This window comes from Balaenoptera physalus, assembly GCF_965194825.1.
Source record: "Balaenoptera physalus genome assembly, chromosome: 7".
In the NCBI taxonomy this organism is placed as follows: domain Eukaryota; kingdom Metazoa; phylum Chordata; class Mammalia; order Artiodactyla; family Balaenopteridae; genus Balaenoptera; species Balaenoptera physalus.
In genome coordinates this window covers 94,175,350-94,201,135 of record NC_138886.1, presented here as the reverse complement: position 1 = coordinate 94,201,135, position 25,786 = coordinate 94,175,350, and the positions used below count along the sequence as shown (strand labels likewise).

At 41.3% G+C, this 25,786-nt stretch overlaps 1 protein-coding gene and 1 pseudogene across 2 annotated transcripts in view; both read left to right on the top strand.

Moving 5' to 3' along the window:
* Positions 1-25,786, top strand: part of LOC309664382 (low-density lipoprotein receptor-related protein 12-like) — a 128,421-nt pseudogene that overhangs the window by 85,708 nt on the left and 16,927 nt on the right. The gene's annotated exons all lie outside the window — the stretch shown is intronic.
* On the top strand, positions 6,109-16,830 carry LOC309664480 (V-type proton ATPase subunit B, brain isoform-like). Its single transcript, XM_082469996.1, has 4 exons — positions 6,109-6,925; positions 12,369-12,473; positions 13,317-13,446; positions 15,372-16,830. Exons 2-4 carry the CDS (start codon positions 12,411-12,413, stop codon positions 15,509-15,511), a joined length of 333 nt encoding a protein of 110 aa, XP_082326122.1. The 5' UTR covers positions 6,109-6,925; positions 12,369-12,410; the 3' UTR covers positions 15,512-16,830.

The following is a 25,786-nucleotide window of genomic DNA, read 5'->3' as shown; positions in this document are numbered from 1 at the left end:
TGCGGGCTCTAGAGCACAGGCTCAGTCGTTGTGGCGCACGGGCTTAGTTGCTCTGCAGCACATGGGATCTTCGTGGATCAGGGCTCAAACCCGTGTCCCCTGCATTGGCAGGCAGACTCCTAACCACTGCGCCCCCAGGGGAGTCCCTGTACTTTGTCTTCTATAGACGTTTATTCATCTGTAGTAGCCTGTAGTAGTCAGGTGTTAAGTTTAAAGCATTAATTCTGCTATCTTGCTTTTTTAGCATTTTTGTGAATGAGATAAATCTTTGCTTTTGCTTATTTGTAAAGAGTATATTATATTACATTATATATTTGCATTTCTGAAATTTTTATAGCTAAGACATGATAAAAACATGGGAAGATCTGCTAAACTAAAATGGGGAATTTTCTTCTGAAACTTCGATCTAATGTCTGTGAAATAATCCAGAAGAGAAGTAATAACAAGCAGTTTTCTTTATAAACCAGGGAACATCAGTGAACTCTTCCTTGCATTTCAACCAGTCAGACTGATTGAATTCATATTTAGGTGAGAGTGATTACGCTGTCGAGACAATTAAGTGAGGTGATCTAAGCCAAGTGCTTGGCTCAGGGCGTCATTTATGGGAAGCTCTCCACAAACACACAACATCATTATCATTATTATTTCATGAATAATTTGATAATATATTTGCTCCTGGCTTGGATTCTTCTCTCTTGGATACTTTTGCTAGCACAAAAATTTTTTTCAATTATTATAAATTTCACTAAATTTTGGAAACTGATGATCTTTTGTTGCCTAATGGTAAAATACCATCGGATTCTGATTTGAAATGGTACATAGAAAAACTCCTCTCTCATGCAGTGAAGAAGTGATTAGTTAGCAGTGTGCAAAACATTCAGGTAGAAATAGTGCCTCCAGGAGTCTCTATTTCAGAATTCCCCAGATAAGGGTAAACTCCCTACTCCCTCATGTAAACCGACATGTTCATGTTATTGTAGCATGGTCTGTCATCCCGTTGGTTTGGAAGGAAACTAGGATGGTAGAAAGAAAGATGCAGTCCAACTTAAGTAGAACCTGTTTTTAAAAAGTGACCCTGTGATACTAGCCCATTCAAAGCTCCCTTAGAAACCTCTGACATCCCCAGGGTCAAACGTGCCTCATTCAGTGGCTGTTTCATTATCTCAGTCCAGTGGGTGTCATCCTAGGCACAAGCTCCACCATCACCTTTATTTTTGTTCTTCACTCTGCCCAGATCAGAAGCTGCAAGTTGTTAGGGAACCAAAAGTGCAGCCCCACTAGAAATGGGTAAAAAAAAAACCCAAATGTTTGTTTAGATGATATTATCTATCAGAGCTAGAGAGACAGGAAGCCGATCATGAGAGAAGAGTCTCTGCTGTATATTAATGTGAACTTTTCTGGAACAACATGCTCTCTTTAGCTTTTCCACATGTCTATAATCACTAAGAGCTTGTCTAGCTACATGAGAAAAACAAAACCAAAAGCCCCACAACTGCCTAGAAGCTTATCAGTATCAGAAGGGTACATCATTTTAAGTCCATTCAGTATAACACCATGCAGCTGTTAAAAAAGAATGAGCAACACTGAGATGTTCTGACATGGAAAGATCTATAAGACTTGAGTGGTTTAAATGGAAACAGGAGGTTGGAGAATAATTTGCAAAATATGATTCCATTTCTGTTAAAATGCATGAAGACAGGTCATGAGTGCACAGATTAAAAATATGTATGACTATGATGGTAAAGGACTAGAAACACATCCACTGATGGTGACCCCTGGGAAGAGGGTGGGCAGGTGGGTAAGAGATGATTTACATGTTTTACTCTGTACACTTAGTCTTGGAATATTTTATAAGAATGTGTTGATGTCTATAAAGTAAATAATAATAAGAGCAGATACTTAGCACTTACTATGTGCCTGGCACTGTTCCTCAAAGCATGCTTCTGAAGTGAATACTGTAATCATTTTACAGATGGAAAAACCGGGACACAAATGGGCTGAGAAAATTGTCCAACACCCCCCATTTAGTGATTGACAGTGACGTAAACAAATTTCTTCAATAGCATAAAGAGGGTTGGATCACATGAGCTCTAAGATCTCTCTTATTTTTTTTAAACGTTTGTTGTTGTTGTTCTATTTTATTTTTGGCTGTGTTGGGTCTTTGTTGCCACGCATGGGCTTTCTTTAGTTGCACCCAGCGGGGACTACTCGTTGCAATGCACGGGCTTCTCATTGCAGTGGCTTCTCTTGTTGCGGAGCACGGGCTCTAGGCATGTGGGCTTCAGTAGTTGTGGCCCACAGGCTCAGTAGCTGTGGCCCACGGGCTTAGTTGCTCTGCGGCATGTGGGATCTTCTCGGACCAGGGCTCGAACTCGTGTCCCCTGCCTTGACAGGTGGATTCTTAACCACTGCACCACCAGGGAAGCCCTCTAACATCTCTTGAGTGATCATGTCTCAAAGGGCTAAGAGGCTGGGCTATGGATTCAGATGTCCCTTGTAATAATCCAGCTCTGAAAGTGGCTAGTTGTTCACCGGGGGCAGGTAACTGAGTCCTTCTGAGCCAGTTTCCTTATCTGTACAAGGTAGAGTAGGCACTGCCTCACAGCATTACAAGTGAGGACATATAGGGAGGAATGCCTAGAGACCCAGTTGGACCCTCAGAGTTGGTATGGAGATTATTTTAAGCTCAAAACATTTGGGAATCAACAGATGCAGAAAGAGCTTTCCTTATTTGACTAAAAGCAGACATTTCTGAGAAATGAGGCTTCTATGATTCCCTCTTCAAGACAGGTCTACTCCCAGGAGAGAAATCAAGAGTAAACCTACCACAAATCCCCTCTCTGGGGAGATTCGCATAGAAGAAGGAAAGACCCCTTGAACGTGCAGACACAAAATAATCACAAAATTACTTATCTTTCATTTATTCTTCAAAAAGAATAGAAGTCCTTTCTTCCACTTTCCTTTTCTCTGCTAAGTTAGATATATAAACCTCTAACTTTAAACATTTAGTAAGATAGTTACTTCTCTTGTTAGCTCCCATATATATGAATAAACTTCTTCTCCTGTTAAACTATCTTTTGTCATTTTAATTTGCAGGCCCCTAATTACTAAACCTAATAGGACAGAAGAAAAGTCTGCTTCCTGACACTAGCAATTGGTTGGTGAATGATACCATCATTGCCTGTGACTCTGAAATCACAAGATCATAGATTAATCTGCATATCTAAAGAGTCCAACCTGTACTCTGAGGTTAAAAATAAGATCATCAAAGCATACTGAAGTATGGATATAAACATTTCGAAATGATAAAGATCTGGCTGTACACATAACATGTTTCTTCAATTCTGTAAAATTTTATGTAGGTGGAAATTTTACTGCAGAAACAAACTCAAAGACTGAAATTACATGAATAGAATATGGTGTAGCAAAATTTAGAGCTGAGCAAATGTGACATATAGTTAACGAGATGCATGCTTTTTATTATGTCACATTTTAATTTAAAATGAATGGTAATCAGTTCACAATAGTGACTTCAGTTGATCCTGCTTCTAAATGGTTAAAGCAAAAATAAGCTCCTGATCTGCTCTTCAGAAGATTAACTATGGCCATGGTAGATCTTTTTCTCTTTCCCTTTTGGAAGAGAAAAGGGGAGGGTGTCCCCAGGTGACAGGGACTGGAGTCTTGTGGGCCCAGCACACTTCCCTGTTGGGAAGAGGAAAGAGGAAGTATTTGCTTACATTTCCCCCAGTGCCTGGAACCTAAGCTGCAGCTTCCCTAGAACATTGTTAATGATGAAAAGGATCTCATGGCAGAGGGATGGTGGCCGCCGTGCCTAAACCAGGAACCTGATGCCTTCCCTGTCTTAGATTGTGGAGTTTCCTACCAGAAAATCTGAAAAGAAAGGATTTATGGGAAGTAGTAAACGCAGAAGTAAAAGACAATTTTTTTTTAAGCAGATATTCATTTTTAATTATTTATTTATTTATTTATTTATTTTTGGCTCTGTTGGGTCTTCGTTTCTGTGCGAGGGCTTTCTCCAGTTGCGGCGAGCGGGGGCCACTCTTCATCGCGGTGCGCGGGCCTCTCACTATCGCGGCCTCTCTTGTTGCGGAGCACAGGCTCCAGACGCGCAGGCTCAGTAGTTGTGGCTCACGGGCCTAGTTGCTCCGCGGCATGTGAGATCTTCCCAGACCAGGGCTGGAACCCGTGTCCCCTGCATCGGCAGGTAGACTCTCAACCACTGCGCCACCAGGGAAGCCCAAACAATTTTAATAAACCATAAAAATGGTTAAGTTGGTGCTGGGTTGGAAAGAGTGGCTTCTGTGTTCTTTAAGCTTTTCTGTACTATTTGAATTTTCTAGCCAAGTGTGCCTATGTCTATTATTTATTTTTTATGTCACCAGGGATTTTCTGACTAGTAAGACCACAGACTACATTTTTTTTCATTGTTATTTTCTATCAAAAAACAATGCAATACATACCATTTTTAAAAAGGAAACAAAGAAGAATTTCTAATCATGCATCAATAAAAAACAAAAGAGCACAAACATACATATATATTTTAACATATTGAGCAGATCAATATGTTAAAATATATAAATGTTTGCATAGTGACCTGAAATAAATAGATTATTTAGTCATAGACCTTTCCATATGCATTCTATAGTAAGTCTTCTGAGAGATGAACTTTAATCTTTCCATCCAGAACTTTGGAGTATCTGAGATTTTGCCCTATTTGCAACAAGTTAAGCTGCCGTTTTCCATGGATGCAGGTAGAAGACAGAAGACTTATGGGTCAGAAACAAAGGACTCTATTACTTACTTGGTTACTCATAAACCACTGCAGCCAGCATGGGCATCCGAATATTTGCCTTGGTTCTCCTTGACCCTGAGTCACACAGGGGCTGTGTGGACAGGCCCAGATGGATGCCTGCACACACAGTGGGTTATAATACAAGAGTTCAGGGAATCAGAGTCTTTTGGGAGGTAAGCATGCTTGCCCTTACCTCTGGAAGAAGACATTATCTTACAAGGCTGTTTTCTATCTAAACATCCTTGGAAAGATAGCTGAGAATAAAGGGCTGTCGGTGCTTCTGTTTGTAAGATGTGCAGAAATGTGAGAAACCCATGGAGAATTGTCTTACCTCTGCTCTGACTAACACACAGCCTTTTACTTTTCTTAGGAAATGGCAATTATATGCTGCAAAGGACTTATTTCACATTTACTTAAACTTAGTTTTCAAATATATATTTCTTTGTCCTATTCTAAGATTAACTTCTCTTGTGTAAGAGTTAATTTTGAAATTACAGTGTGAACCGTATGACCCTAATCATTTTGGTTTAACAGTATTGCTAACTCAAATTTAAAATGCTGAGAAAAAAGCATCTCTATTTTGTCACTAAAACTACCAAAACAGCTTTAAATACACAATTAGTTTAAAAACAGCTGTTTGATCTTGACATATTTTTTTTAAAGAGCTTTTTGATGTGGACCATTTTTAAAGCCTTTATTGAACTTGTTACAATATTGCTTCTGTTTTATGTTTTGTTTTTCTGGCTCTGAGGCATGTGGGATCTTAGCTCCCTGACCAGGGATTGAACCTGCACCCCCTTCATTGGAAGGCAAAGTCTTAATCACTGGACCACCGGGGAAGTCCCGATCTTGACCTATTTTTAAACATATTTGGCTAAATCCTATTTAAGTTAACACTTCCTCTGAAATCGGAATTATGACAAACACTGTAAGAGAGCTACTATTTTTTGCGTAAATGAGAGCAAAATCTTGTGGTAGTAAGTATGTTTCCCTTACAAACATAGTGTAGGATAAATCTAAATATTCTGATTTGAGAAGAAAATTTTGAATGGAGGAATTTTTCATTCCACTGTTGCAGGATTGTCTACTTCTCCTTAATATTAAAATGGACAGTTAGCCTCTTGAAAGAGGTTAAAAATCCATACGGAATGTCTCAGAAGGGTTTAGTTGTTCAGTGGCTTTCACTCTTCCTCACAAATTATTTAAAAATGGAATTTTTGTTCAAGATGTCTACCATTAGCGTGAAATTTATTTTCCAGTTTTATTGAGACGTAATCGACACATGACATTGTACAACATAATGATCTGATGTATGTATATATTGTGAAATGATTACCACAATAAGTTTAGTTAACAAACATCACTTCACATTGTTACACATTCTTTTTCTTGTGATGACAAGTGTGAAGTTTGATGCTTACCTGGTTCTCTTCTTTTGGACTTTGGCAAATCTAAGAATTAATCCTACCACACATAGCCTATACTAGTCTACCCAAATCTAACAGTTAGTAAAGACATTAACACATTTATCTGTTTGTATGTTTTATTGAGCACAAGATAATAATCTCATTCTCAGAAGCAATGAAATCACCGAAAGAGCCAAATCTTGAGAAAGCCTCGTAGAGTTGCCCTGTTACTAGATAAAGCGCTTGGAATATATAAGTATGTTGTGTCACGCGTCTTCCTGTGACCTGTGATTGTTACTTGAAAGTGTGGAAATGCAGAACAGATCTCCTGTTATTATGAAAGGCCCATCTGTGACAGGTGGAAAGGAGGACGCTATGTTAAGAGCTTGTTTTGTGCAGTTCTCATGGAGGTGACTTGTGTCCTATAGGGAATGTCTCCAGGCTGCATTCCACTCTGGGTTCTTTGCCTCTGGCAGTTCTCCGTGATCACTCCTGTATTGGGGTCCCCCACGCCACTCCCAGGCTCCATGATTCACTGGAAGGACTCATAGGAATCAGCCTAGGGTTATATTCACAGCTGTGATTTATTACAGCAGCAGGACACAAAGTACAGTCAACAAAGGAAAAGGCAAGTGGACCAAAGTCTGGAGGAAACCAGAGGCAAGCTCCCTCGAGTCCTCTGCCAGTGGAACCACACAGGACACGCTTAAGTCCTCCAGCCATGAGGACAACATGTGTGAAATGTTGCCAACCAGGGAAGCTTAGCCTCAGCCTAGGAGCCCAGGCTTTTATGGGGGATGGTCATGTAGGCACCCTCTCCCTGGTACATATCAAAATCCCAGATTCCAGAAAGAAAGCAAGTGTTCAGCACCAACCACATTGTTTGCATAAACATCTTAGGCAGCAGTGAGCCACTCTTATCAATTCTGCGAGTGGTGAAAGCCCTCCCAAATTTCAGGTGCCTAGACACCAGCAAGCCTTTCTCAGGATGGTGACTCAGGCCTGCGATGTTATCACTGTTATCTCTTTTGGTTCTGATTTTTTTTTCTTCCTTTCCTTCAGTCTTTCTTACCTTCAATCTTATATTCTATTATTTTAATAAGATGATCTGATTTAACACCCTTAGTTTCTTACATGAAAATACCAGCATGGTCCTGCGCTAAGGTGGACAGAACACACCAAGTCCTTCTGAAGCTCTGGAGGCTCTGCTCCCGAGGAGGGCACGACCAAGGCCCTTCATTCATTACCTAAGAAATGGTCATTCCCTAGTAAGGCGCTTAATCTGTCACATTTCAAAAATAAGTGATGCCACATTTCAAAACTAAGGACTCAGGGTAATTTCCCTGAGTCCTTAAGAGCGATGGCTCATAGAGGACCCCTCTGGACTGGCCCTCTCTACAGGAGAGAACAAGGAGCCTGCGCTAGAAAGAATGCAAAGGCTAGAAATGACCAACTGGCCCTGAAAATTGAGTCAGTGAACAAGTGTCTGTTAGGCACGGACGGTGTGGAATGTGGTTAAGGATGGTCTGAGCTAGCTAGGAGGTACCATCGTGGTCCTTCTCAGACACATACTCTTCCGGGAATTCAACTGGCAGACACAATTAAACTTGAAAACTTCCTGAATTTCAACAATGCCACCGAGTGCCTTCTGCTTGCCAGAACTAGACTGGTCAGTGATGGTCTGAGGAGAAACTTAAACTACTTTGGAAATAAGGCAGACTTAGAGAGTGGTAGCGAACATGGCACCCACCTAGCATACAAACCTTGTGAGACCCTGAGGGTCATGAGTATAATGGATTGTGGCTGAGCCGTAAGGGACTCACCGATCCAAGTCACTCAGCAAGGCCACCACAGGCCAATCCAGAAGCTAAGAGTATTATTTTCCTCGGGCTGCAGTAACAAAATGCCACATTCAGACGGTTAAACAACAGAAATTTCTTTTCTCACAGTTCTGGTAGCTAGAAGTCCCAGATCGAGGTGTTGGCAGGGTTGGTTTCTTCTGAGGCCTCTCTCCCTGGCTGACAAATGACTGTCTTCCTGCTGTGTCCTCACATGGTCTTTCCTTCGTGTGCACACTTCCCTGGTGCTTCTCTGTGTCCAGATTTCCTCTTCTAGTAAGGACACCAGTCAGATTGGATTAGGACCCACCCTAATGGCCTCCTTTTACCTTAATCACCTCTTTAAAGACCCTTTCTCCAAATACAGTCACATTCTGAGGTACTGGGGGTTAGGGCTTCAACATAACAGTAGGTTAAAGGAATTCCCTACCATTTGAAGTAGTTTAATGTTGAACTAAACACATATTGGGATCACTTTAAGTCAATGGGACTTCTTAATGAGAAATCTTCCTAAATTTTGTACAAATGACCCAATTTGCATATTACTATTTTCAATATATACAGGAGGCCACTAGGTTAGTGCTATTCTCCCAGTAGTCCTGAAACAGTCTAGCCTCACAGTTAAATACTTTAATTCCTTTAATTTCATTAATTTATTTAATTCCTTGAAGCTGCTAATAGAATATGCCCACTACCCAGCACTCCTTTGAGGCATTCCTTAATAACACTAACCATACTTCATTTTCTTCTTTTGTGTTACTCTTGAAGTTTAGAAGCCAATTCATTTGTCAGAACTAAATTTGTGCCATGTATCAAATAACATACTTTTATTTGCAGTGTTCTAGTATTGTTTTCAACAGCCATATATTGATTTTGAGACAGGCTGGGACCTGGGGCCCTTTGCTGGGACCTGGGGCCCTTTGCTGCAGTGTTGCAGTGCTTGCACCTCGACACACCTCTCCTCGAGCAACAAAATAACAAAGAAACTGTATGGGACTAAAAATAACGACGTGCACGCCCAGTTGGGGCAAATTCTGGACAAAAGATACAAAGAGACCAAAAAACCCAACTGCCACTTTTGAAGATCCCAGAGCAAAAGCAGGGTACTGCACGTGCCCCCTGCACACAACACCACCTAAGCGGTGGGTAAACCACCTAAGCCACCCTTCTGGCCCGACCCCTGGACACACCCCTGCCCTCACGCCATATAACAGGGGTCCCCAACCCCCAGGCCGCAGCCTGGTAGGAATCAGGCTGCACAGCAGGAGGTGAGCGGCAGGGGAGCGAGTAAAGCTTCATCTCCTGCTCCCCATCGCTCACATTACTGCCTGAAACATCCCCCCACCCCACCCCCTGCCGGTCCGTGGAAAAATGGTCTTCCATGAAACCGGTCCCTGGTGCCAAAAAGGTTTGGGAACCACTGCCATATAAGCAGCAAGCTCGCCCCCGCTTAGGGAGCACGCAAGCAAAGGAACCTGTTGTTTGTTCTCGCTCCCCCCTGCTGCAGCAGGGGCCCCAATAAAGCCTTGCCTGAATTTCTTGTCTGGCCTTTGATCAATTTTTATTGTTTAAGGACGCCAAGAACCCTGGTCGGTAACAATGTCAAAATACGGTCTTGATGTCATTGGAAGTAATTTTTTTCGGACTTTTTCTCTGTTTTCAACATCTTTGCCAGCAAAAGATGTGTTCCCAGATGTCTTCTAAAATGTTTTCTTCCTGATCATTTAGAAAGATTGGGAAAGAAAGAGTATTGCGAAACTTGAGCTGTACTTTTGGTGCACAGGAAGGGTGAGCTGTGTTCCATCCTAGATTAATAATATTTCAAGCAGGAGGGAAAAAAAAAAAAAGTAAAAGCCTATAACTTTAGCAATGTGTTTGAAAAATACTTGATTTCAATAATATTTCTATCATGCTTACGTTGCAGCTGTCTAAACAATACAGATAACAAAAGCATGTCAATTAAAAGCAGCATTTAGGACCCAGTTTCACAGATCTGCATTGGCCCTGGGTTTCGGATTATTTCAGGGCCAGGCGCTGTGAGTTCCTGTGTGGTGTAGTCGTGCTCAGCCATGGGTCAGGTGGGTTCCCTCTTGCTGTAGGAGAAGGTGGTGGGACACACGGAGATGGTTATCTCTTCCTGCTTTTGACTCTCCTGACTTGCTTCCACCAAGAGGCCATAAACCCAGACTGGAAATACTGATTAAGTGCATACTTTTTCCAACACATTGACCACAACTTGAGATTTTCATGGCGGAATATATTACATAAATGTCTGGAAAGCAAATATTTTAAGTGCACTTTAGGTCGATGTTTGCTTACTTTAATCAAGCAGAAGGAGAGATTATTCTTTTACCTTCTGGAACGTGTTGAGGTAAACTTATCTACAGAAGGGAAAACTTTAGAGTTCACCTGGTACAAAGCACCCGCATCCGGATAAACTAAGGTTGTTACCGAGTCCAAGCTTGCTGTGCTTGCCGCACGACAGGCCAATAAATCAGAGATGACGCATTGAGGGAAAGAATACGACTTTATTCGGAAAGCCAGCAGACCGAGAAGACGGCAGACTAAAGTCTCAAAATAACCATCTTATGGGGGTTTGGATGCCAGTTTGTTTTATAGCACAGAGATGGGGAGGAGATGAGGAGGTAAAGTAAAAGGGCCATAAGTTTTGCGAATATCCCCTGGAATGGCCAGCCTCAGGGAGGGGATGTGTTAATTTCTTTTTAATTGCAGCCATCCACAGGTGGACAGAGTCCGTATGTTTCCCTGAACAAAGGCACTTTGGTTTAACATTCAGGCAGAGGAACAGGGTTCCCCGAGGCAGGCCATTATGTACAGACAGTATCCTTTTAGTGAACAAAAGCAGCGGAAGGCAAAGGTTAAAGTCAAAGAAACAGATGCAACGTGTAGTCAGATTTGGTTCTTCCCTGTAACAAAGTCTCAAAGAGTGAGTGACTCCCTCCAGGTCACATATACTAATAATATATATAATAATAAAAATTATTCTGGTAGAGAAAAGAATGCAGAACTCTAGCCACTCTAACTCCTTAGTTAAAAAATGAGATTTATTTGCAGGATAAGAATGATGCTGCTATTAAAAATAATAATAGCAATAGCAAGTTTGAAAACTTTCACGTGGACCTATTCAGGTGCTTCATTGGCATTTAAGGCCTTCTAAGTATCTGTACTAGCCTCCTTCAGGTCAGCCTGTGTTGCTGGGAAACTGCTTTTCTCACTACTCTCTGGACAAAACTCTGGGTCTAGTTGCCATTATTCCGTGGAGTGTTTTTAGATCCCACCCGTTGTTAAACACACACACTTTTGTTATTAATACAAGAACAGATTTTTCAGAGTTTTTTCTTTGTCTTTTATTGTTAACATTTTTTTAATTGAGGTATAATTGACGTAACATTACATTGGTCGCAGGTGTACAATGTCATGATTTGATGTTTGTATATGTTGCAGAGTGATCACCACAATAAGTCCACTTAACATCCACCACCTCACATAGTTACAGCACTTTTTTTCTTGTGATGAGAATTTTGAAGAGCCACTCTTCTAGCTACCTTTAAATATGCAATACAGTATTATTAACGTACATAGTCACCATGCTGTGAAAGTTCCATCCCCATGACTTACTCATTTGATAACTGGAAGTTTGTACCTTTTAACCTCCCTCACCCATTTGGCTCACTCATCCCCTGCCTCAGGCAGCCACCAGTCTGTTCTCTATCTGTGAGCTTGACATTTTTTTGTTTGTTTTTTAAGGTCCCATATATGTGAGATTATATGGTATTTATCTTTTTCTGTCTGGCTTATTTCACTTAGCATAGTGCCCTCAAGGTCCATCCATGATGTTGCAAACAGCAAGATTTCATTCTTTTTTAAGACTGAATAATCAAAAACAGATTTTTTATCGGTTCTTTAGTAGATGCCAGCTTCTGATACCAGCTTTTAGGTGAAATTATTGTTAATCTTTTTATGTGTGATTTTATGAGTCAGAGTTCAGAAGACCATTTGGATTTGCTATTGTAGGCAGATGTTGAAAATTCAGTTTTTTAATAGAATCTTGTACTGTTTTGTAGATTTTACTTTTTGGATTTGATTCTCAAAAAGAAATCTTAACCTGTAAAATGTTTCTGACTTCCTTTTCTTACCAGGAAGAGATATTAGGAATCATCTAGGAAACAAATGTAGCAGTTTTATGCAATTTAAGCAATAAAAATTAGTTTCAAAATCCTCCTTTACTACCAGTAAAGCTTGAATTTTGTACTTAAATATAATATTTTCCCCCTTCCCCTTTTACCCAAGATTTACCCGCCTATTAATGTGCTGCCCTCGTTGTCTCAGTGAATGAAGTCTGCTACTGGAGAAGGTATGACCAGAAAGGATCACGCCGATGTATCTAACCAGCTGGTACGTATGTTTTCTCCAGGATTGTGTTCAAAGAAATGAATACTTTCTCAGTTCATGCTGCTGTCTTATACCTCTTGTCTTTCTTCCATATCACTTTTCTTCTCCCCCCATCAAAGTAGAATTTTAATATAGAATATATAATATAGAATACTGGAATACAGAAACATTCATTAGAGCCAAACAGTCTTTTTCATAAGGATAACTGCTCATGACAAAGATTAAAGATCACATGCTTGAAACCCACCTCTAATGCTGTATGAGGTAGTTTTTAAAGAAAAAAGGCATAAGACGATTAAGTTTTTATTAGTAACCTTTATTATAGAGTATTTCTGAAAGACTATTCTAACTAATTTTTTGTTTAACATATTAGGCAATCACCAGAACGCTAAGGGATACAGCTGTGTATATTCTATGAAATCCTTGGTTTCTATAGTCCTGAGATTGTATACCAAGCATAATTAAAGAAAAATACATTTGACCTTAAAGTAGACATGATAAATAAACCTACTGATAACCCAGATATTTTTTTTGAATAGAATTTAGAGATGGATTTCTCCTATTGTGTAAGTTGTGATTTTTAAATGCTCTACAAAATGGAAGCTCATTGATATATTCAGGGAGTGTATTTTTTGTAGAGTGTTAGTAATGTCTATGTATTGCATGCCTGAAGACTCCTTCCTTAGTGAGACTGCTGTATAATAAAGTCTTTCCAATACTTGCATATGTGAATTATGTTTGGAAATAATGTGAAATACTGTGAAGATAGCTACAGCAATACACTTATAATGCCCAGAGTACCGTTACCATTTATAAAGGTTCATGTAAACCTTTTTTTCTCTTTAGTATGCATGCTATGCTATTGGTAAGGATGTGCAGGCCATGAAAGCCGTAGTTGGAGAAGAAGCTCTTACCTCAGATGATGTGCTTTACTTGGAATTTCTGCAGAAGTTTGAGAGGAACTTCATTGCTCAGGGTAAGATTACTATTTTCCTATGAATAGAAACAGCATCATATGTAGTTTTGAGGACTTCTTTCCTAGTCTGAGAGAATTTACATTGGTCTCCATACAATTTTCCTTCTGATTAGAGAAGAGGTTCTTCCAGCCGCCTGCCATGTCTTCGTTCTTAGCCCTCTGGTTCCTTCCCCTCTACCTTCAATTTCTTTATCCGTTTATTTAGCTCCTGTCTTATTTTTTTATCTTCCTTACAACCGGCCTTCTGCTCTCCTACCTCCATTGCCACTTCTCCTCGCTCTTAACCTCTCTGCAATGCTCTCCTCTGGCTTTGGGGGTTTTGGACTTTCCCAGTCCCTCTGTTTTCATCCTCCTGATTTCTTATCTTCCTGCTTCTTAATTGTTAATGTTCCCAAAGGCTTAATTACCTGTTCTTTCTGTGCTTTTTTCCCCTATGCTGATGACTAACTTGCTATGTATGAGCCTTGACCCTCTTTCTGAAGCTCTAATCCCACATCTCCAGCTAGGAAGCCTGTGTTTATGCCACCATCCTCTCTGGCTCAGCGTGGTGAGAACCAAAGTCTTTTCCCAACTGACCACCTGCCTAGCAATTCCCTTTTCAATTTCTGTCTACCTCTGGCATGACCATTACCCTAGTTAGCCCAAGCTCAGGAATTGGGCATTCTTAAGCCTCTTCATTTATTCTCCAGTCATCAAATATTTGCTAATTTGCATTGTTCTCCTTTCAAACATCTTATCCTGTTCTCTTTTCATTCCTATTAAAAAAACTTAGGCCAGTGTTTCTCAAAGTTGAATATGCTTTTGAATCTACCAGGGATCTTGTTGAAGTGCAGATTGTGATTCGGTAGGTGTGGGTGGGGCCAGAGAGCCTGTATTTTGACAAGTTCCTGGGCGATGTTGAAGCTGCTGACCTCTGACCACTCTTTGTGTCCCAAGACCTAGTCCAGACCTTTGTCCCATCATCCTTGGCCGTTAGTGCCAGCATCTTCACCAGTCTCCCTGACTCTCTATGTGCCATTGCCGGGGTAAATTTAGTATTAATTTTATTGATTATCCTTCTGTTAAAAAGTCTATAATGGTTTTTATTACATAGCATGTGTAGGACTTTCAAGCTGTTTTGTTTGGTCTCTTCCCTGCCACCCCTGCTAATGCTGGTAAACTCTATTTTTGACCTCAGTGATACTTACAAACGATGTGTTTATTTTGGAATAATGCATCAGCTGCACCCTTAGGATTTGTGCACTTTTCTATTTGTGTGATACATTTTTTAAGTAACATTAAAATCCCCAGAACATATGATTGTTGGGTTTTCTAAAAAAAAAAAAAATTTATGCATTACCTTAATATCTTAAAAAAATAAAAATTATTCTGGTAGAGAAAAGAATGCAGAACTCTAGCCACTCTAACTCCTTAGTTAAAAAATGAGATTTATTTGCAGGATAAGAATGATGCTGCTATTAAAAATAATAATAGCAATAGCAAGTTTGAAAACTTTCACGTGGACCTATTCAGGTGCTTCATTGGCATTTAAGGCCTTCTAAGTATCTGTACTAGCCTCCTTCAGGTCAGCCTGTGTTGCTGGGAAACTGCTTTTCTCACTACTCTCTGGACAAAACTCTGGGTCTAGTTACCATTATTCCGTGGAGTGTTTTTAGATCCCACCCGTTGTTAAACACACACACGCACGCACGCGCCCAACGTCTCGCCTGCGGGCTTTCTCCCTTTTCTCTGATTCCCAGGGGTACTTACTGTCTAGACCCTCATTTCCACATTTGGTCACATCCAGTCCTGGGAGACCTGACTGCTTTGTGTTTCTTTTTTATACTTCATGCTCACAGTGCTAGACCCATAACAATAAATTTTGAATAACGCTGATAAGTTGGAAGTACTTGGCCTTTATTCATCTAATCTCAATTTTTTGTAAGGTCCTTACGAAAACCGCACTGTCTATGAGACTTTGGACCTTGGCTGGCAACTGCTCCGAATCTTCCCCAAAGAAATGCTGAAGAGAATCCCTCAGAGCACCTTGAGCGAATTCTACCCTCGAGACTCTGCAAAGCATTAGGGGCTACTTCATCGCTGGCTCGATGCTCTTGTGAAATACTGGTTCTGTTTTCTTTATTCCTTTTGCACTCCCCCATCCCCACCTTTGTGTTGGAGTTTACTGTGTTACCCTGTAATTAAAAACAAAGAATAGGTAACATATTGTGCCAGTGTTGCAATGTTTTAAACTGCTAACAGACTTTAAAATATCCCCTGTTCCGAAAACCTGGAACTGCAGTGCTTTGTTTAAAGTAGCTGAGGGTTGGAGGTGAGGTTTTCTTACTGATGTGTGTATTTGTACGTAGTGGTGTAGTTAGCTGCCTAGTGTCCTCATTATGTGGGTCTCTCAGACCTTCCCTGTCCACCCCCTCCAGAGTATCACTATCTGAAGTTACAATGCTTTGATCTCCAAACTAGGGACAAGATAGGGTCTGAAAGACGCTTCCTCTCCGAGCCGAGACGCTTTCCTGAGAGCTTGTTTTTAGACTTTGGTGTGCCTCTGGGTCTGCTCTAAGCAGATGGCTTTTCCTGTCCACCTGCTGTTTCCTATTTAATGAATAGGTTAGAAAAGGAGTTTCCTTTTCCTCTTTGGTGCGGATAAGTTTCAACTCCTGTGTCTTACTGTTCTCCCTCCCTCTGAGTAACACAGAATCATGCAGCTTTTGCCCAACTGGCATTGATCTGATAGTAGTGAGATGCCCTGTCTTGATGATCCCTTACTGGGTTTCCATGCAGAGGAATCATAATGAAAATAATTAATAGAATTCTTGGTTGGAAAGAGTTGGGATACAATTTTTTAAGAAAGAAAAAACCTATATCGGTTCTACATTCGGACATGCTAACAGTGGTTTTAAGTTTCTAAAGTGTTGACCGGATGCTAAAGGCAAGGTGGGGAAGAGAAAGCTCTTCTGTGTATGGAAACTTTTATATATATATATATAATCTATGGCTATTTTAAACTCTGTTAGATAGCAGCCTTTGGAAAATCCCCTATTTGGTCCTGCTTTCTGACCTATCTGCCTTTTCAGGGTAATCTTGTGGCACAAGTGATAGCATTTAAAAGCTTTAGTCTTTTAATTCCTCCTCCTTCCTGCTGCGCGCCCTGAGCTGTCTTCTGTGCACTTCTGACATGTCTACTGTTTGGTCTCTCTGTGTTCTTTGTTACTTGGGTGCAGTAGCAACTTCTCTGTGCATTCCATCTTTCTTTCAAGTTGTGTAAAGTTCTTCACTTTTTTTCTCTGAGGGTATAGGGGGTGGGGGGAGTCAGCATGATTATATTTTAATGTAGAAAATGTGACCTGGATATAAAATGAAAATAAATATTAAATTAAATGGAAGTTACCTAAAGTGACTCTGTATCTTCTAATCAGAAAAGCAATAGCAACAAGCAGATATATAATAATGCACCTCTCTTTGATTGACAGTTTTGAACATCATAACCAGTATTGTGAACCAGCCCCTTGATTCACAATATTATGAACCATGTCCCCTTTACAGGGACATGGCCCATGTTCTGTACCCTCTGCCTTTTAGGCTGCCCTTTCAAGCTCTTTTCAGTAATACCTCTTCCAACATATTGTAGTTTGATCCAAGGTTGAGAGTTGCTAGGGTGTGGGGTTGTTTGTTTGTTTATTTGTTTGTTTTGCAGATCGTTAGTGGCTGTAAGTTCTCTGAAACTTGAAGTTTTGATTCAGGGTCCACTTAGCATTTTCGAGAGTTACTAAGGTGTTTTATAGCATTCTTTGTTTCAGACATTCTCAGGACCTCTAGAGCCTGTCTGCCATGAATGAAAGAGGGTAATAAATAGAAAATGAAATACATACTGAAGCAAGCCAAAACTTGCTTCAAATAAAATCTGAAATAGATGGTCCAGTATATAAAGGAAACATACTTGTTAAAGCACAGGGATGTGGCATCACGGTGGTCTCCCATTTCTTTCCCCTCTTCAACTCAGAGTGACATTTAGGAGATGTAGAGGAAGAGGCTCAGTCATAGCAAGAGTAGGTAGACCTGTGTTCTGCTTCTGGTGCTGCCACTAACTGTATGGTCTTGCTTAGTCATTTAACAGATTTGTGTTCCTTTTAGGGTTATTATAAGGACTAGAGATTTTGCTTTTTATATCGCTTTTTAACTTATGTAAAAAAAAAAAACTGTTGTATTGGCATGTGTCTATTTCTGTATTCTCTATCCTATTCATTGAACCATGTATCTATCCTTCCACCAATACCACACTGTCTTACTTATAGCTTTACAGTAGGTCTTAATATCCTCTAACTATATTCTGCTTTCTCAAAATTGTTTTACTTATTCTGGTTCCTTTGCCTTTACCTTTTGTTCATACATTTTAGAATAAGCTTGTCCATGTTGACAAAAAAATTCTGTTGGAAGTTGACCTTTTATTATGTTGAGTCTTCCAATCCATGAATGCGATATGTCTCTCCATTGATTTAGGTCTTGTATGGTTGTATCATACAGATCCTCTATTAAAATATTTATAATCAAATATTTCATGTTTTGGAAGCATTGTGTATGGCATTGTGTTGTTTTGGTTTTTTTTAAATTTTTCTTTTTTTACTTTTGTCTGTGTTGGGTCTTCGTTTCTGTGCGAGGGCTTTCTCTAGTTGTGGCGAGTGGGGGCCACTCTTCATCGTGGTGCGCGGGCCTCTCACTGTCACGGCCTCTCTTGTTGCAGAGCACAGGCTCCAGACGCACAGGCTCAGTAGTTGTGGCTCACGGGCCTAGTCGCTCCACGGCATGTGGGATCTTCCCAGACCAGGGCTCAAACCCGTGTCCCCTGCATTGGCAGGCAGATTCTCAACCACTGCGCCACCAGGGAAGCCCCGGCATTGTGTTTTTAGTTTTGGTTTCCAGTTGTTCATTGTTAATATTTGGAAATATGACTAATGTTTTTGTGTTGATCTTGTATCCTGAGACTTTGTTAAAGTAATTGCCACTTATTAATTGCTTCTTAGAGATTTCCTGGGATTTTCTATGCAGACAGTCATGCTATCCATGTGTATGGACAGTAGTATTTCTTCCTTTCTAATCTGTGTGTCTTTCTTTCTTTTTCTTGCCGTGCTGCACTGGCTAGTACCTACAGTATTAAGTTGAAAAGGAGAGATGAAAGAGGACATTCTGGCCTTCTTTTGAATTTAGGAGGAAAACATTCATTCTCTCACCATTAAGTATGATGTTCACTGTCTGTTTTTTGTAGATATTCTTTACTGGGTTGAAGTAGAGCCCTTCTATTCCTGAGAGTTTCTGACATGAATGTGTGTTGAAGTTCATCAAATGCTTTTTCTTCATTAATTGATGTGGCCATGTAGATTTTCTTCTTCAATCTATTAATATGGCAAATTACGCTGATGATTTTTGAATAGTAAACCAAGCTTGTGTTGCGAGAATAGACTCCAGTTGATCAGAATGTATTGTTATTTGCTTCCTTCTTCATGTGTTGATTTTATTGTGCAATTGTTTTCCCGTTTCCGTGTGTGAAAGCTTAGATTATTGATCTGAGACCTTCCCTCTTTTCTATTATAAACATTTAGTGCCATTCGTTTCCCTCTTAAGAATGTTTTCTCTGGATCCTTCCACATTTTATGTGTTGTATTTTCATTTTCACTCAGTTCTATTTATCCTAAAAATTTTCCTTGAAATTCCTCTTTAACCATGGATTATTTAGAAGTGTGCATCTTAATTTCCAAATGTTTGGAGGCATTCTACTTCTCGTTCTCATTTTTATACAATTTAAAGCTTAGACTTTGGACACAGTGGAATAAAATGCAATTATGTTTGTTTAGTTATTTTATAGAGGTTCTTCAAATATCACTGGAGTGAAGTTTTCAAATATTAGTTTTACATAGTAGTTCTCAGTCTTTTGCACTTGTAACCATAAGAGAGTTCCCTAAAAATATGTAACCCTGGCTGCTGGAGCCATGTTTATCAGGGGCAGTTCACAGTCACAGGAATAGTGGGGAGTTTGTGGGTCCCCACTGCACACTTTGTTCTGGGCCAGCACACAGGGATCCAGTAGGGATCCAAGGTCCAGGAGAGGGACCCAAACTTTGGGCTCTGGTGTTTATATTGCAGAATCAGGGAAGCCCAGGTCCCGTGTGGGCAGGAACTAGGACCAGCACTGGGACACACAGGACCCAGGTCCAGTCCCTCTCCATGGAACGAGCAGTCAGGCTGAGGGAGGCCCAGCCTCTCTCCTGCTGGTCAGGGCTGAGCCAAGCTGTGGTTGCAGCTGTATTGCTCAGTAGGCCCATGGCTGAGTCACCAGCTATGACAGCCGTAAGCCCTGGCTATCGGTAGTGTCCATGAAGTCTTGAGGAAGGTCGGCCTTCCTCCTTCAGGGAGGCAGTCTTGAACAAGTTAGCCCTGCCCTGTCACTACTTCAACAACCAAAATTTTCATTAATCCCTCTTGCTCCCCAACCCCACTCAGATAAAAGCATAGTTTCTCATGGGGTGGCCAACCTTTTATTTTTCAAACATTATCAACATCATTTCATACAAGAAAGGACATTCGAACCCCAATTAACTAAGAAGCACATATTGCAGAATAAGCTCGTTTGCCCCAAAACAAGACCCTTAGCTATTTCCATGGACCATCCTTGATTTCTCCATTATGCTGCTGAGTAGTGCAAAGTTGGTGCTCAAGAACTCCTTGGATGATGGTGTGCTATCAACAGCTGCTGTGAACGCAAGCAGCTGGCACCCTCGGTGGCTATATGGGCAGAGGAGTTGAGGAGACAGTAGGTGATGGCTCTGTGCTGTCAGTGAGGGCTGTCCTCTGCCCGCACCCCTTTTAATCCCTTTGTATCCCTACCATCTGAGGAATGAAGGCAGTGATGAGTTATTGGCAGAATTGCCCTGTCTGATAAGAGGGTCACCTGCAAGCCAGAGGGCCCAAATCCTCCCTGGAACACATCACTCCCTACCCACCACTTAACAATTCCCTTCAAACAAAGGTGCAAATTTGTAATAGCTGTACCGTTAAGATATGCCGTCTGTGATTCGGACAACTGTGACTCCTTGCCCTGTTCTTGGAGGAACATGACATTTTGTAGGGAGAACCCAGGCCAGGTGGCCAAAGTCTCTGTCAAGTCTGTTTCTTCAGCCAATACTTTGATTCAAGTTGAGGGTGGTGGAGATGAGTGGGCCTTCACCATGATAGCCTTTCCCTGGTATCACTGGCAAGGTTCCCTTTGGTGAACATTACATACAAAAGCTTGCCCAGCACATGCCTCGCTCTCAGCCGAGCCGTGGCCATGCTGCTCCTGGGATTAGGCACCTCCTTTGCACACCCTGTGGATGGTGCTCATTTCCTTGATTCTGTGAATGAGGCATTTGTTAAACTATTATTTCTTGAGGCCTGTAAACTATTATTTCTTGATGTCTGTGCAAGTTTCAATTCTGCAATTTCTATTTCCTTCTTCTTACGGATTGAAAAACACTAGTGAAATTCCTCATCTTACAATCTCTGCTCCTTAACATTAACCGTAGTCTTCTTAAAGTCCTTGGTCTTGCTCTCTCAAAGGCTCCCTGGGGCTTGATTCCAGTGGGCTGGTGAGGTGGACACCACTGAGCTTGACAACATGCCATACTCCACCCAAGCCTGGAGATCTCCGGTGTCTGGGGGAAAAGGCAGGGGCCGTGAGACAGGAGACAAGAATGGAGGTAAATTCAGGGGTAAAGCCCAGGGAAGAGTCCATATGTCAGTTACAGGTCAGCTATGTGCCCTGTGTCCGAGAAGACGCCCCTCAGTGTGGGATGACCAGCTGCTCTCAGAGAGAGCGAGGCTCCTGGCCTCGGCTTCTCATGTGATACTGGGGCAGATCCTATGCACAGAGGGTGTGGCCTGCAGGGGGCGTGTATCAGCACCTCTGCAGGGTCGAGGGGCCAAAGGGGGCCATGGGCAACCTCTCCCAGGAGAATTCACCTGCCCTGGGGCTGGGGCATCAGTCCCTCAGACCCACACCATCTACCTTTCTAACTGGGTTCCAAGCCCAGCAAGGCACAATCCTGACTTCCCCAGTGTAGGATTTCCCCAGTGTGTGACAAGCCAGGCTGTGGCCACCTACCTCGAGGGTATAGTTCAGCAGGGCAAAGCCCGTCACTGCCCCCTGGTGAGGCAACTACAACAGAAAGGTGAGCTTTTGAGAGCAAGGGTCAGGAGTCAGGGAGGAGAGGCAGAAACCCAAGAAAGGACCCATCGCCTGAGCCCACATCCTTGTCCACCTCTGTGGGGTCAGTCAGCCTCCAGTGTCTGCTCTGAGATCACAAGACCCCACAGTATTGGCCATCACAACCACCTGCCTCAGAACAAAACAAGAGGGCACAAGAGCAGGAGGCCCGTATGATAAGTGTGCTCCGTTGAGTAGGTGCTCCCTGGGCCAAGTGACAAGACATGGCTTCTCAGGGCACAGCTGCCCCCAGACTCAGCATAAGTGTCTGGGCTGTGAGCCCATTGATTCTGGGAAGGGCACCAGCACAAGGTGAACAGATGCTCCATCCTTTGCGTCAGGCAAGCCAGGAGCCAAGCACTGACAAGCAGTCTGCGTTACACCCTCATGTTGCACAGGGCAGGAGCCTCGGGGCGGGGGGGATGGGGCCTGCCCTGAGGTCACAGCAGAGAAGGTTTGCTGCTGGAGGGCCACACACAGGACAGCTGTATAGAATGTGATCAAAGGCTCTCTGGTGCTTCATGCCATTCAAAACCAGGGGCTCTTAAACAGCCCGAGGGTAAGATACTGCCAAATCCTTGCTGAAATTTCTGAGCCCATCCTCAGATCCCAAATTTTGCCCAGATTGCCAAAAGTTTCATGGACTTCTGGTCAAGGACCCGATTCATCTGGACTGCTCAGTGCACAGCAAGATTGCCAGGACGGGGCCTAGGGATCTTGCCCACACAACCATCCCTGACATTTGCTCCTGGAGAACCACCTGCCCAGCTACCGACATCTCCTCCTTCCCTCTCATCAGGCTAAATGCAACTGGGAGAAAGGCAACACAAAAGGAGGCAAATGTGGAAACATAAACCCGCCAGTGCTGTCTCCCCCAGCCAAGACTAAGAGTCCATGAGTCTACCCACTGCACTCACCTGAAAGCCCCCACATATCACCAGGAGCACAGAGAGCACACAGGCCATCAGATACACCTGACCTCAATTTCCTCCTGAGAGAGCACTCAGGGGCCTCCCTGGGATTTGGAGGTGTCAACAATTCACTGCATTGTGGCTTATGCCACAGAGCAATTTTGAACAAGGATTATAGTACCAGTAAACGTTAAGCACTGCTTTAAGTCCAATCACTTTATGTTTAAAGAGAGAGGAATTGGGGCTCAACCACCAGAGGGCAGACAGGAGAAGCAAGAAAAACTACAATCCTGCAGCCTGTGGACCAAAAACCACAGTTACAGAAAGATAGACAAGATGAAAAGGCAGAGGGCTATGTACCAGATGAAGGAACAAGAAAAAACCCCAGAAAAACAACTAAATGAAGTGGAGATAGGCAACCTTCCAGAAAAAGAATTCTGAATAATGATAGTGAAGATGATCCAGGACCTCGGAATAAGAATGGAGGCAAAGATTGAGAAGATGCAAGAAATGATTAACAAAGACCTAGAAGAATTAAAGAACAAACAAACAGAGATGACCAATACAATAACTGAAATGAAAACTACACTAGAAGGAATCAATAGCAGAATAACTGAGGCAGAAGAACGGATAAGTGACCTGGAAGACAGAATGGTGGAATTCACTGCTGCGGAACAGAATAAAGAAAAAAGAATGAAAAGAAATGAAGACAGCCTAAGAGTCCTCTGGGACAACATTAAACGCAACAACATTTGCATTATAGGGGTCCCAGAAGGAGAAGAGAGAGAGAAAGGACCAGAGAAAATATTTGCAGAGATTATAGTCGAAAACTTCCCTAACATGGTAAAGGAAATAGCCACCCAAGTCCAGGAAGCGCAGAGAGTCCCTTACAGGATAAACCCAAGGAGAAATACGCCGAGACACATAGTAATCAAAGTGGCAAAAATTAAAGACAAAGAAAAATTATTGAAAGCAGCAAGGGAAAAACGACAAATAACATACAAGGGAACTCCCATAAGGTTAACAGCTGATTTCTCAGCAGAAACTCTACAAGCCAGAAGGGAGTGGCATGATATACTTAAAGTGATGAAAGGGAAGAACCTACAACCAAGATTACTCTACCCGGCAAGGGTCTCACTTAGATTTGATGGAGAAATCAAAAGCTTTACAGAGAAGCAAAAGCTACGAGAATTCAGCACCACCAAACCAGCTCTACAACAAATGCTAAAGGAACTTCTCTAAGTGGGAAACACAAGAGAAGAAAAGGACATACAAAAACAAACCCAAAACAATTAAGAAAATGGTCATAGGAACATACATATCGATAATTACCTTAAACGTGAATGGATTAAATGCCCCAACCAAAAGACATAGACTGGCTGAATGGATACAAAAACAAGACCCATATATATGCTGTCTACAAGAGACCCACTTTAGACCTAGGGACACATACAGACTGAAAGTGAGGGGATGGAAAAAGATATTCCATGCAAATGGAAATCAAAAGAAAGCTGGAGTAGCTATACTCATATCAGATAAAATAGACTTTAAAATAAAGAATGTTACAAGAGACAAGGAAGGACACTACATAATGATCAAGGGATCAATCCAAGAAGAAGATATAAAAATTATAAATATATATGCACCCAACATAGGAACACCTCAATACATAAGGCAACTGCTAACAGCTATAAAAGAGGAAATCGACAGTAACACAATAATAGTGGGGGACTTTAACACCTCACTTACACCAATGGACAGATCATCCAAAATGAAAATGAATAAGGAAACAGAAGCTTTAAGTGACACAATAGACCAGGTAGATTTAATTGATATATATAGGACATTCCATCCAAAAACAGCAGATTACACGTTCTTCTCAAGTGCGCACGGAACATTTTCCAGGATAGATCGCATCTTGGGTCACAAATCAAGCCTCAGTAAATTAAGAAAATTGAAATCATATCAAGCATCTTTTCGGATCACAACGCTATGAGATTAGAAATGAATTACAGGGAAAAAAACGTAAAAGAGACAAACACATGGAGGCTAAACAATACGTTACTAAATAACCAAGAGATTACTGAAGAAATCAGAGAGGAAATCAAAAAATACCTAGAGACAAATGACAATGAAAACACGACGACCCAAAACCTATGGGATGCAGCAAAAGCAGTTCTAAGAGGGAAGTTTATAGCTATACAAGCCTATCTCAAGAAACAAGAAAAATCTCAAGTAAACAATCTAACCTTACACCTAAAGAAACTAGAGAAAGAAGAACAAACAAAACCCAAAGTTAGCAGAAGGAAAGAAATCATAAAGATCAGAGCAGAAATAAATGAAATAGAAACAAAGAAAACAATAACAAAGATCAATAAAACTAAAAGTTGGTTCTTTGAGAAGATAAACAAAATTGATAAGCCATTAGCCAGACTCATCAAGAAAAAGAGGGAGAGGACTCAAATCAATAAAATCAGAAATGAAAAAGGAGAGGTTACAACAGACACCGCAGAAATACAAAGCATCCTAAGAGACTACTACAAGCAACTTTATGCCAATAAAATGGACAACCTGGAAGAAATGGACACATTTTTAGAAAGGTATAACCTTCCAAGACTGAACCAGGAAGAAACAGAAAATATGAACAGACCAATCACAAGTAATGAAATTGAAACTGTGATTAAAAATCTTCCAAGAAACAAAAGTCCAGGACCAGATGGCTTCACAGGTGAATTCTATCAAACATTTAGAGAAGAGCTAACACCTATCCTTCTCAAACTCTTCCAAAAAATCGCAGAGGAAGGAACACTCCCAAACTCATTTTATGAGGCCACCATCACCCTGATACCAAAACCAGACAAAGACACTACAAAAAAAGAAAATTACAGACCAATATCACTGATGAATATAGATGCAAAAGTCCTCAACAAAATACTAGCAAACAGAATCCAACAACACATTAAAAGGATCATACACCACGATCAAGTGGGATTTATCCCAGGGATGCAAGGATTCTTCAATATACACAAATCAATCAATGTGATACACCATATTAACAAATTGAAGAATAAAAACCATATGATCATCTCAATAGATGCAGAAAAAGCTTTTGACAAAATTCAACACCCATTTCTGATAAAAACTCTCCAGAAAGTGGGCATAGAGGGAACCTACCTCAACATAATAAAGGCCATATATG

Bases quoted from the DNA above. Each gene is read 5' to 3' on its own strand.
- LOC309664480 (XM_082469996.1), top strand. From the start codon at position 12,411: ATGAAGTCTGCTACTGGAGAAGGTATGACCAGAAAGGATCACGCCGAT. The intron at 12,474-13,316 runs GTACGTATGTTT...TTTTCTCTTTAG, and splicing joins CCGATGTATCTAACCAGCTG to TATGCATGCTATGCTATTGG. The intron at 13,447-15,371 runs GTAAGATTACTA...ATTTTTTGTAAG, and splicing joins GAGGAACTTCATTGCTCAGG to GTCCTTACGAAAACCGCACT.